The sequence below is a fragment of the Eutrigla gurnardus genome (assembly GCF_963514095.1).
Source record: "Eutrigla gurnardus genome assembly, chromosome: 12".
In the NCBI taxonomy this organism is placed as follows: domain Eukaryota; kingdom Metazoa; phylum Chordata; class Actinopteri; order Perciformes; family Triglidae; genus Eutrigla; species Eutrigla gurnardus.
Genome location: NC_139926.1, coordinates 27,483,268 through 27,496,553, shown reverse-complemented (window position 1 = coordinate 27,496,553; position 13,286 = coordinate 27,483,268). Strand labels below are relative to the sequence as shown.

The window sequence follows — 13,286 nt, the reverse complement described above, 5'->3', positions numbered from 1 at the left end:
GAGAAGTAGGACCATTTTCTCATAGACTTCTATACAACCAGAGAGGAGTCGCCCCCTGGTGGCCAGCAGAGAGAAGTAGGACCATTTTCTCATAGACTTCTGTACGACCAGAGAGGAGTCGCCCCCTGGTGGCCAGCAGAGAGAAGTAGGACCATTTTCTCATAGACTTCTATACAACCAGAGAGGGTCGCCCCCTGGTGGCCAGCAGAGAGAAGTAGGACCATTTTCTCATAGACTTCTATACAACCAGAGAGGAGTCGCCCCCTGGTGGCCAGCAGAGAGAAGTAGGACCATTTTCTCATAGACTTCTAGACTTGTGAAAACCTCTCAAATTGAAATTAAACATCTCAAGTTGACCCGAGCGAGTTAAAACTACAGGAAATAATAAAAGGTAGAAACAACCTTTGTGTCGATAAATGCAAGAGATGCAGCATTTTCATCAGTCAGTCATCCCATCATACCTCAAAAAAACAACAAAAAAACTCAAAAACAACAAAAAAAACAAAAACAAAAAACCTCAAAAACAACAAAAACATGAAGCTTGGGGCCCCCTAGTGGCTGCAGGGGCCCTATGCACCCGCATAGTCTGCTTATAGCAAGAAATGGCTCTGGAAATGAGGACCGGCAACCTGCCGGGTCAGGACCTGTAACCTGCCGTGTCAGGACCGGCAACCTGCCGGGTCAGGACCTGTATCCTGCCCTGTCAGACTGTGAGGCAGTGATCACAATAACGTGAACGTGGTGGATTTGCGTCATCGGGGTAATGGAAAATGTCATGTGACTCGCTGGCAGAGAAGTAAAGATCTGATTTAGTGATGAACCTAAACCCTTCCTGAGTTCTCATGGTTTGAGGATGTGGGGTATTTCCCGGTCTTTTGAGCAGGGTTCTATTGGAGGAGTGAGCCTGATGAATGTATGTTTCAGTGCTGTGGCTGGTGGTCTCCCCGGTAACGGGATCAGGTCTGTGGCGGGCCCCGGCAGTACCTGCTTGAACTCCCTGATGCAGTTCTGGCAGCAGAAGCGTTTCTGCTGGCCGTCCACCAGCAGGAAGTGGTTGGCCGACGCTCGGCTGGGCAGGTAGTCGCCACAGTGCTCGCAGCAGTTCATGATCAAGCCGTTGGCCCTGCGGTAAACGTTGAAACACGCGTCGCTGCAGATCTTATGGGTCACAGTCTTAAAGCTAACCTCGTGCCGGATCTGCAGACAGACAGAAACACAGCAAGAGTCGGGTCAGCGCCGTCATTCAGCTCGCTGCAAAGCCACGACACACACACTGGTTCACTTGGAGGGAGAGCTCGCTGCTGCTTTTATATGCAAATGAGGAGGAGACATAAATTATGCAAATGAGTTGAAGATGTCACCGGCAGTGCTGGCAAAAAATAAACTCACCACGTCTTGGATTTTCTCTGAATGCTAATGGAGCTAGCACAACCACCAGCTAACTAACGCTTCAAAGGAGAGCAGCTGTTTCTACGCGTGGTTGCCATGGAGACGGAGACGGTCTGCGCTGGCAGGAGGCGCAACGAGAGGAGGAGAGGGACGGCAGACGAGACCAAAGATAAATAATGAATGAAAGTCAGCGGCCCGCAGGAGGAGGATGATGAAGGAGTGAGACGGAGGCAATGCATGCTGGGAAGAGAAGATGTGAGCGACCGGACACGACATCCAACCAGACGAAGGCTACAGTTTACGACGGGAACATGTCGGGAATCGAACCACCACGGTTATGAAGGCCAGTATACGTTCATCATCATCATCGGTGGAGGGGGGGGGGGGGCTGGAGTGGTGTGTGTGTGTGTGTGTGTGTGTGTGTGTGTGTGTGTGTGTGTGTGTGTGTGTGGGGGGGGGATATGAAGTTGAGGCAACAGGAGGTCGCCGACTGTCCCACATCATTACCAAGACTTGGCTCCATCGTGGATCCTGGATCAAGCTGACCATGATGGGCCCACCTCAGGACAGAGACCAGGACCAGCTGAAAGTGGTCTGGAGCTGGTTTCCTCTGGTCTTTCTAAACGCATCTCATCCAGACTTCTAACTGATCCTGAATGATTCACTGTGCTGCCAGGATGAAGGTGACAGGGAGGTGGACAGAGGAGGAGGAGGAGAGGAGAGGAGGAGGGGAAGGAGGAAGAGGAGGACGATGAGGAGGACAATGAGGAGGAGGAGGAGCAACAGACTGACCTCGGTGACCTTGCCACAGACGGTACATTGAGGAGGAGGATGAGGAGGACAATAAGGAGGAGGAGGAGGAGGAGAAGGAGAAGTGACTGACTGACCTCGGTGAGCTTGCCACAGACGGTACATTTGGTCTTGAGGCCCGACTTGGGCGGGTTCTGCTTGTTCTCGTAGGCACCGAGGCAGCCAGTGCTGCAGAACTCCTGGAAAGACTCACTGGAGTCTACCTGGGCCACGATAGTCCCCTTCATGTTGGTGATGTCCCTGCAAAACACCACGGAGACGTTACCACGGAGATGTTACCGTGAACATGTTACCACAGAGACGTGACCACATCACTTAGTACAGATAACAAGTGCCAACAGCTGATTCAAATGAAAACACAGACACCGATGTCTGGCTGGGTGGCTAGGTAGCTAGTTAGCTAGGTATGTAGGTGGTTAGTTAGCTAGGTAGCTAGGTGGCTAGGTAGCTAGGTATGTGGGTGGCTAGGTGTATAGGAAGCTAGGTATGTAGGTAGCCAGTTAGCTAGGTATGTAGGTAGCCAGTTAGCTAGGTATGTAGGTAGCTAGTTAGCTAGGTATGTAGGTGGTTAGTTAGCTAGGTGGCTAGGTATGTAGGTAGCCAGTTAGCTAGGTATGTAGGTAGCTAGTTAGCTAGGTATGTAGGTAGTTAGGTATGAAGGTAGCTAGTTAGCTAGGTATGTAGGTAGCTAGTTAGCTAGGTAGCTAGTTAGCTAGGTGTGTAGGTAGCCAGTTAGCTAGGTATGTAGGTAGCTAGTTAGCTAGGTATGTAGGTAGTTAGGTATGAAGGTAGCTAGTTAGCTAGGTATGTAGGTGGCTAGGTAGCTAGGTATGTAGGTAGCTAGTTAGCTAGGTATGTAGGAAGTTAGTTAGCTAGGTATGTAGGTGGCTAGGTATGTAGGTAGCTAGGTGGCTAGGTAGCTAGGTATGTAGGTATGTAGGTAGTTAGGTATGAAGGTAGCTATTTAGCTAGGTAAGTAGGTGGCTAGGTAGCTAGGTATGTAGGAAGTTAGTTAGCTAGGTATGTAGGTGGCTAGTAAGCTAGGTAGGTAGGCACCTAGGTATCTACTTGGAGATGTAGCTAGCTAGGAGAGGAGGACCAGCAGGACTCACTTCTTGCACATGGTGCAGCTCTTCTTGGGGGCGGGTTTGTGTGAGAAGGCAGACAGACAGGTGGTGGAGCAGAACAGGTGGGTGGAGCCTTTACGCTGGTAGGCCGTCTGGCCTTTCTTCAGGGGCTTCTTACAGTTGGCACAGGTCACCTGGGACAGGTAACACAGCAATGAGCTCTCAAACAGGATTCCCACAGCAACAGAACAGATGTGAACCTCTGGCCCTGGATCAACCAACGTAACGGCGGGGATCACCTTGACGGTCCGGGGCTGGGAGCCCGAGGAGGACGAGGATGAGGAAGACTGGCCCGGTGGTTTGGGCAGGGAGGAGGCTGGCGACGGCGAGTCCACACCCGTCTGCTTCTGGTTGCGGGGGACTGAAGCGGACTGGGAGATCCAGGAGTCTGGAGGGGAACAACAAGTCCATCACACAGGGCTTGGGTGTTTCCTGACTGGACAATAATAACAGTGGTTCTGGATCGATCCGGACTGACGTCAGTAGGATCAATAATAATAATAATAATAAGTCATTATTCCTGCCACTCGTTATTTTGTGTGTTGCACCATTAAGAGCTGGTATTATTTCCCTCACCACATGAACACACACCAGAGTGAGTTTTTATTATTTTGATATTTTCCCATCAGGCCATGCTGCAGCAGCTCTTCTCTAGCTTTGTCCCCCTTTAGGGTCCATCCTTTGGAGGGCGTGTCCTTCACGGTCCATGTCGACCTTCTAAGGCCGCGAAAGGCTGAGTCCCGGTAATGAGCCTACAGAGGATTTCCTGTCTGTGCACCTTTGCTGCTCCTGTCGCCTAGCAACCAGCTGTGGTCGTCCATAGAGATCATAGGAGAGGTAACTAAGGTTATGTGATTAACACGGGGGTCAGAATTGATTCTTGTTATTGATATCCTGATGGACGGACACGGACACACACACAGACACACACACGTTTATCTCCTGGTTACAACGTCCAATCAGAGCCAGAGAACTGTTGACCAATGGAAGGGATCATGTGATCCTCATGCAGGAAGTAAAGAGAGAGCTTGTTATTGAGGTTTAAGAGACTCTTGAACCCAGTGAACAAGTGAACCCAGAACCTGCAGAAGGGATCTGATATCAATGTGTGGATTTAGTGAAGGTCAAAGGTGAAGATGACCTCTAATTCAGGTGACCTCTAGTTCATGTGATGGATAGTTCATGTGACCTCTAGTTCATGTGACCTCTAGTTCAGGTGACAGCGTGATGACGGCCGGCTCTCACCAACGTGGTGCTCTGGTTAAAGGTCGTCCTCACCTGTTCTGTTGTGGGTCCCCGTGTCCCCGTTCTGAACCAGGGGCCCGAGGGGCCCCGAGGCCCGGCCCGGGTTGAAGGAGGCGGTGGGGCGACCAGACAGGGGGTCGGGGTTCAGGCTGAAGGTGTTGCTGATCTGCAGACCGTTCTCCTCCGCCGGGCCGTCGCCGGCCTGAACACACCAGAGAACAGCAAACATCATCAAAAGGGTTAAGCCCCTCCCCTTTCAGCAGCAAGGACCAATGAAACATCGGCCATCCATGTGCAACGTTTTATTATTATTATATCAGTGCTGCTGCTCTTACACTTTATATGTGTGACTAGTGTATTCATGTCTGAAGTTCATAATAATGTTAATAATAATAATAAAGTATCACAGCGTCGTCACAAACATCTCATTATGAACTTCAAGTATATTAAAGGTTCTCACCGCCGCCGGCCGGCCCTGCAGTGATGTCACCGAGGTGATCACCAGGGTCATGTCCTCCTGGCCGTCCGCCGGATGCGGTGGCGTGTTCACCGCCGACACGGAGGCGGAGCCTCCCTTCTGGCCGCCCAGCGTGGTGACGCTGGCGATCCTGATCTCGGAGTCCGGCTCGGTGCTGCTGAGTGCACCTGGCGAGCGGGACCCCGAGGAGCCTCCGGGGGGCGAGGCGTCCTTCTGCTCAGAGTCCTCCTCGTCGTCGATGACGATGGGCTCTGCTTCTGTGGCCTGAGGCTTGGCGGGCACTGTGGACGTGGAAGACGCGGGAGACCCGGGGCTGGTTCTCGCCGTGGACATGTCTACGGTCTCCGCCGGCTCCAGGCCGTCTGTGGCAGTCTCGTCTCGGGAGGGGGTCTCGGCAGAAGGCTGGGGATCCTCCTCCCCTACGAGCACCACGTCGTCGTCGTCATTATCCTCGGTGACGCCCAGCTTTGTGGCTTCCTCGTCTTCTTCTGTTACCATGGAAACAGCCTCCCCGGTGTCCTGGGAGGGGGGCGTGGCCTGTTGCTCGGGGGAGGGAGTGGCATCCATGGGCTCCACCCGCTCCCCTGCTGCCTCGTCTGCTACGGCAGGGTTTGGTTCCGACTCCCCGTCCATCGCTAAGGCAACCACCTGGCAGAGCACATCAAACACATCACTAATTACCTGCGACAGCTGGGCAGGTGACGCCGGCCTCCCCAGAGGGCCAGCCCCCCCTCCCCCAGGAAGCCCCCTGATGCCCCCCTGCCCACCAGGATCTTTATCCTTGTTTCTGCTGGGAGACCTTCTGATTTATGATCATTGTATTTAAGAGTATTTGGTTGTTTTTCACTGAAATTACGTTCATTGAAAGTCTGAATGTGAAGAGGGAGGTGTGTTTTCATATCGTTAGCTTCTAAATGCTGGCGACTCTACTTCTTGAATCATAAAGATTATCTCGCTGACAGACGGATGACATGAGAACTCAAATGTCTCGCCGCCAGAGGACCAGAGACCAGCAGCTGGAAGACCAGAGACCAGCAGCTGGAAGACCAGAGACCAGCAGCCAGCTGGAGGACCAGAGACCAGCAGCTGGAGGACCAGGATGCCTTACTGCTGCAGCTGGTGTTTACCACAGTAACAAAACCACAACGTAGACTCAGAAGAACCTCCTCCTGTCGCCTCCCTAGCTACCCAGCACCCCCATCCTCTCACCTGCCCATCTCCTCCTCGTCCTCCTCCCCCTCCTCTCACCTGCTGCTGCTGCCCTCCTGCCTCCCCCCCCCCCCCCCTGCATGTCAAACCACACAGCTTCCCTCTTTTGTTGCCCCTGGCAACTGGTGAAGCTACACCTTGGTTGCCGTGGTGATGGTAAGGCCCAACCACCACCAAAGGGACTCCTTCTCTGCACTCTTCATCTGGGTGCCACTGAGTCGGCCAACGCCACTCAAATGGTTTGGATTTAATACGGAATTATTAATAATAATTATATTTAGTATTCATAATTATTATTAATAATAATTATTATTGTGTGGGGCTCAGAGGCCAATCTGGAGCCACATTTAGAAATCTAGGCTTTACGTTGATCTGTTTTTTAAAAATCTCAGCAATGGGATGGGATCATACCCCACCCCACCCCACCCCACCCCCCCCCCCCCCCCCCCCCCCACACACACACACACACACACACACACACACACACACACACACACACACACACACACACACACACACACACACACACACACACACGAAGAACTGCCCGATTCGCGTCGGTAAATTCGGCGTCGGCTACTTAATATGGCCGACTCGAACAACGACATGGGCGGTTCACACCTACGGAATTACAGCCGACGCCATACGTTCCGCGCTTGCGCGAGATGTAATGTCTCCAAAACAACAGGCGGCGCTAATCTGTATTGTGGGCCAAAAAACACGAAAACCGGAAGTAGGCGGTCCTCTCTAGACCACCTTCTTCGATTCCACTGGTTATCTGGTATGTTTACCATCGTCACTTCCGGGCTTCACTGATTCGCTAGTCAAGCTGCTAGCCTCCACCAATCAGAATGGTAAAAGAATGACCGACTCGAATGGCGGATTACACATTTGAATCGGCTGAAAGGAACGCCGACGTGGGCCGATTCGAGCGACCACACCAAGGAGACTCATGTCACGGGCGCCGACTCTCTCAAAGACGCCGATTTTCGGTCCGGTGTGAGCCCGCCTTTAAAGGGCCAGACCACAGTTACTACACCTCATCGTCAACATCCACCTAATTTACATAAACCTCCACAATGTTTACCAGAAACATTATTACTGAGATAGTTTGTTTACGTTTTGTTCATAAAATGTCTGTCAAGTTTAGTAAAAACTCCCCTCATCATTAAAATCCTCCTTCTGGATCAAACTCTTGTGAGGAACTACTTTTCCAGGCGTAATAACATGGCTTGTGTGAGTTTCAGGCTCGTACTGATACGACTCAACAGTCAATCAGAGCCAGAGAACTGTTTGCCAATGGGAAGCAGCCGAGGGATCATGTGATCCCCCTGCAGGAAGTAAAGAGAGTGAGCTTGTTATTGAAGTTTAAATGAGACTCTCCAGAACTTGATATTAGCGGCTAGCTCCACCCGGGCCACTAACGTAAACCGGGAGTAGCCGACTTTAAAAACAAGTGAACCCAGAACCTGCAGACGGGATCTGATATCAACATGTGAATTTTAACGTCTTTTATTAAAGTATTACGGTAATGTTAGACCAGATAAACAACGTGGTGATTTTCACAAGGAGAATAAAAGGAGAAGTGCTGTTCCACCTTAAAAGGTCAGTCCAGCTTAAGTGTTCCTGAGCCGGAGTGCCCACGCAGGCCCCGCCCACAACGTCCAAATACACATACAAAGATTAAACATCCATAACAGAAACACATCTTGTTAACGTCGTATTAAAGGTTATGGACCAAGAGGAACTATTTTCTGACATTTGTAACGACTTAATGATTAATCTAGAAAATAAAACGTCTGAATCCATAATACAATAATAGTTAGTTGTGGGCCTAAACAATGTCTTGCATGTCTGATCAAAGTAGAAGCCCATGTTTGTGACGACGGCTGTTCAGCCGGTCTGTTCAACACTGAAGCTGGACGTGGAAGCGTTGCTCAGGGCGACCATGTGACAGGAAGTTACAGCCAAAACAGCAGCACATTCAAGATCAATACGCTGCTCGACTGTTCAGAGCCAGACCCCAGTGTGTGTGTGTGTGAGAGTTTAAAAGCGTTGAGCACCCAAAGGTGCCCCTTCTCCATGAGCACCCCCCCCCCCCCCCAGAGCCTCGAACGCAGCATGGCTCTGATGTTACACCATCAGAGGAAGTCTGAAGGCGTCTCAGTGGTGCGTTCAAGACTGCAATGCAGAGCTGCGTGTGAGGGAAACCAGGCTCCTGCATTAATGAGCCCTGCTGCTGGGGGGGGGGGTCTGCTGGTCTGGTCCGGTCTGGGGGGGGAGAGACCGCCTCCCATGAACTTAACACATCACCACCTCACATAGGTGCTCCTCTACCTCCCGTTTCAAGTTGACATCACCCCCCCCCCCCCTCCAGCAGGTCACGTGGTGCAGCGGTTTGCGCCAGTTGCGCAGAGAAGGCGCACTAATAAGGGAGGTTATTACGTAAGCCTTATGTCACGGAGGAGTGGCGCCTCATGCCCCCCCCCAAAAAAAACCCAGCTGATCAGCCAAAACACAGTCCGACCCGGTTACCTGAACACACCACGGGACCCGGACCCCTCTTCATCCCTATGACCGTGCCCTTAGTTACACCCCAACGACGAGAACCAGCACGGATCCGGTCCAGAGACCCGATCCCACCGCGGTGACGTTCAACCAGCTGCAAAACTTTACCCCGGGACCAGGAGCAGGACTACCTGAGCCCGCTGATCCTTCATAGAGAGCCCAGGTGGACTAGCAGGGGGGGGAGGTCCAGCAGGGACCACCACCCCTGGCCTTCCTGGCGCAAACAGCCATTGGATTAGCGGCGGATGGAGGGGAGGAGCGCGCGCACAGACTGCGCCATTGTTGAACTGCCTCTAAAACGACCGCAACTTCTCCCATTACCCCCCCCCCCCCCCTTCTCTAGTCATGCACGTGTCAGCAGCACCAAAGCATGCCGGGAACCCTAACACAAAAAGCCCGATTGGTATGATACCTGTGACGCCGGGGTTTTAATTGGAAAGTTACCCCGCGCAGGAGTCCACCCTGGCGCAATCAGCGGCAGATGCTCGGGCCGCCGCTAGGGGCGCCCTCGCCTCGCGGATCCATGTAGGCTCGTTGTCATGCGGTGGTAAACATCGAGACGCAAACAAATCCCGCATCGTGTTTACAGTCCCCGAGGGGGGGGGGGCAGTGTGACCCGGAGCCGGGTCTAGACCCGATCACTCCCAGCAGATAGGATGCCCCCCTCCACCCGCCTCCCCCTCCTCCCCCAGCGGAAAACAGCGCCGCTGCCGCCGCCATTAGGGATCTCACTGAACAATACTGCGAGGCGGCAGCGCCGCAGCACGCGCAGCGCGGGGCTCGAATCTGCTCAAATTAACTGTTCCTTCTGCACTGAACGTGTCCCGCTCGTCCCCGACGCGGCTCCCGCGGGAGTCTCCCGGACACGCGCCCTGCCGCGGCCCCGCACAAGTTTCCCCAAACTTTGACTCGGTGTCCGTGAGACCGGAATATCGAACAAAACGTCAGTGAAATTCGCTTACCGGAGTAGAGCTCGAGACGGCGTAGCGCCACTTTTGTGCCTTGACATTAATCCCGGGGAGCGCGTGCGCAGAACGTAGAACTTTCCGCTTTCCGTCCGAAGATCGTGTAAGAAGAAGATGAGTCACTGCGCGGCGTTTACGTGACGTCGGTTAGGTAGGGGGGGGGTTAAGGGAGCGTTCACCTTTCTATCTGAATACTGAACATATCCCGATGCACACACATCCGGGTCATTCTGGTGTCTGGTGAATATTTGTTCGCTATCCTGCCGTCAGGACGTTAGTTAGACGATAGCTTCGTTCGTTCCTGTGATATAAAATGTCTATTTGAGCTGTGTAAACCATCAACATCTGCACTCAAACAATATTAAAACGTTGCTGTTCACAGGAATAGTTACGTGTTTCTTCTGTCGTGCAGAAATGTTGTACTTGTACTTCTGAATGCAGGGCTATGAAAGCAGTATTGTAATACACTTCTTTGCTACTTCCACACGGTTAAAATACAGGTGTGGTCCTTTAAATTGGCCGATGTTTATTGTGGCCGGAAGTCGCAGCAGAGTGAGACCTTACTCCTCTAACATCCTCTCTTCATCCATTCGTAGTTCTTAATTCCCCCCCCCCCCCCCCCCCTCGCCGCGCAGGCGCACTAGCAGCAATCAGAGGGCTGCCTGGTTGGCAATTAAACTGCTCCATGAAACTGATTTAACGTCATCGATCCGGATCGAGACTCCGTGTAAACTGACTCCAGATCCGCTGGAAACACAAACCTGATGTCGTGCAGGTTTTAAAAATAACACAAAACAACAAGCCGCCGTGAAGTATACACAGCTCGGGGTCCAATCAGGAGCGCGGATCCGGGTTGAGAGAGTTCATGTTCTCGTGGTGTCGTCGTAAGATCCAGCTTCTTCACGTAATTTCATCCAGACGTGCGCGAGAATCCGAAAACAGCGCAAATGAAAAAAGCGCAGGGCGTTAGAGGAAGTACAGACGCCCGTGTCGGGGAGGAGGCCTTGAACGCAGCACCGACACCACTCCGATCAATACGCTGCCTGTAAACCGATCACAGCTACGTGCTCGGCCAATTATGATCCATAACCTCAACAAGCTCCGGGTCGCAGCTGGTAGCGAAGTCACGTGTTAATATGGCGGATCAGGTGCGTTCAAGGGTGCGACGTTCAGGATCCACTTCAGCGGTTGTTTTCGCGTCTTCGCCCCCCCAGGCGACGGGCACGAGCTCAGCCCCCAAAATCACCCCACTGAAGTCTCATCCCAGCAAAGACTGTTCACGCGCGCATCCGAAAATAAAAACGTGCTTGTGATGCGTTCACGGACTTCTTAGTTTTCTTTTTGGAGCTCTGATGCGTCCAATAATGGATTGTGTTTCTGTCTCACTCTTTCATTGACTCTCTGCTCTCACAGACGAAGAATGTATATAATTATAATAACTAACAAGACTGTTTTGCACCTTATTGATCACCTTGATTGATTTGATCTACACTAATAAAGTGAGGATGAATAAATCTGATCTTAAATACATTTCACTACTTAAAGTGAAAGTTCAGGAAACTAGTGTTGAACTTCCAGAAACGTGAAAGAGACAGTTTAAAGGACAAACGATCAAAAACACTGGGTCCTACATTTCCCATGATTCAGTGCGAGAGCTCATTTTGTTGGCTTGTAAATCCACAAGTCTTTTCCAGTTTGTAGCGCTGGACTTCCTGTTAAAGAACTACAGTGTTTCCTCTTGAATAACATGTATCGTTGTGATGGCAAGCATCTCTTTTAGATTCACCAATCAACAAGATGCCGAGGCGTTGCCTGGTAACAAGCTGCAGCGACCTCTAATGGCCTCTAGGAGAATCACAGCCTCATGAAACCACAACCACAGAGATCTTCCTCACAGACATCACTCTTCCTCACACAGACATCACTTTTCCTCACAGACATCACTCTTCCTCACACAGAGATCACTCTTCCTCACAGACATCACTCTTCCTCACAGAGATCACTCTTCTTCACAGAGATCACGCTTCCTCACAGACATCACTCTTCCTCACACAGAGATCACTCTTCCTCAGAGATCACTCTTCCTCACAGACATCACTCTTCCTCAGAGATCACTCTTCCTCACACAGACATCACTTTTCCTCACAGACATCACTTTTCCTCACAGACATCACTCTTCCTCACACAGATAACTTCCTCACACAGAGATCACTCTTCCTCACACAGACATCACTCTTCCTCACAGAGATCACTCTTCCTCACAGAGATCACTCTTCCTCACAGAAATCACTCTTCCTCACAGAGATCACTCTTCCTCACACAGACATCACTCTTCCTCACAGAGATCACTCTTCCTCACACAGATAACTCTTCCTCACACAGAGATCACTCTTCCTCACACAGAGATCACTCTTCCTCACAGAAATCACTCTTCCTCACAGAGATCACTCTTCCTCACACAGACATCACTCTTCCTCACAGACATCACTCTTCCTCACACATACATCACTCTTCCTCACACAGAGATCACTCTTCCTCACAGAGATCACTCTTCCTCACAGACATCACTCTTCCTCACACAGAGATCACTCTTCCTCAGAGATCACTCTTCCTCACAGACATCACACTTCCTCACAGACATCACACTTCCTCACACAGACATCACTTCCTCAGAGATCACTCTTCCTCACACAGAGATCACTCTTCCTCACAGAGATCACTCTTCCTCACACAGACATCACACTTCCCCACACAGACATCACTCTTCCTCACACAGACATCACTCTTCCTCACAGACATCACTCTTCCTCACACAGACATCACATTTCCCCACACAGAGATCACTCTTCCTCACAGACATCACACTTCCTCACACAGAGATCACTCTTCCTCACAGAGATCACTCTTCCTCACAGACATCACTCTTCCTCACACAGAGATCACTCTTCCTCACAGACATCACTCTTCCTCACAGAGAGCACTCTTCCTCACACAGACATCACTCTTCCTCACAGAGATCACTCTTCCTCACACAGACATCACTCTTCCTCACAGAGATCACTCTTCCTCACATAGACATCACTCTTCCTCACAGAGATCACTCTTCCTCACAGACATCACTCTTCCTCACAGACATCACTCTTCCTCACACAGAGATCACTCTTCCTCAGAGATCACTCTTCCTCACAGACATCACTCTTCCTCAGAGATCACTCTTCCTCACACAGACATCACTTTTCCTCACAGACATCACTTTTCCTCACAGACATCACTCTTCCTCACACAGATAACTTCCTCACACAGAGATCACTCTTCCTCACACAGACATCACTCTTCCTCACAGAGATCACTCTTCCTCACAGAGATCACTCTTCCTCACAGAAATCACTCTTCCTCACAGAGATCACTCTTCCTCACACAGACATCACTCTTCCTCACAGAGATCACTCTTCCTCACACAGATAACTCTTCCTCACACAGAGATCACTCTTCCTC

The 13,286-nt window shown here is 51.2% G+C and overlaps 1 protein-coding gene across 1 annotated transcript in view; it reads right to left on the bottom strand.

Annotated features, from left to right (window-relative positions):
* The window catches only part of zmym2 (zinc finger, MYM-type 2), an 18,160-nt gene extending 8,277 nt beyond the window's left edge, over window positions 1–9,883 (bottom strand). Inside the window, exons 1-7 of the mRNA XM_084022149.1 lie at window positions 9,789–9,883; window positions 5,032–5,697; window positions 4,605–4,773; window positions 3,566–3,714; window positions 3,312–3,460; window positions 2,277–2,439; window positions 985–1,197 (exon numbers count right to left, since the gene is read on the bottom strand). Of these exons, the coding sequence (XP_083878275.1) occupies window positions 985–1,197; window positions 2,277–2,439; window positions 3,312–3,460; window positions 3,566–3,714; window positions 4,605–4,773; window positions 5,032–5,682 (1,494 nt within the window). The 5' untranslated portion in view covers window positions 5,683–5,697; window positions 9,789–9,883. The remainder of the gene's footprint in view (window positions 1–984; window positions 1,198–2,276; window positions 2,440–3,311; window positions 3,461–3,565; window positions 3,715–4,604; window positions 4,774–5,031; window positions 5,698–9,788) is intronic.
* Between the last annotated feature and the right edge of the window lie 3,403 nt (window positions 9,884–13,286).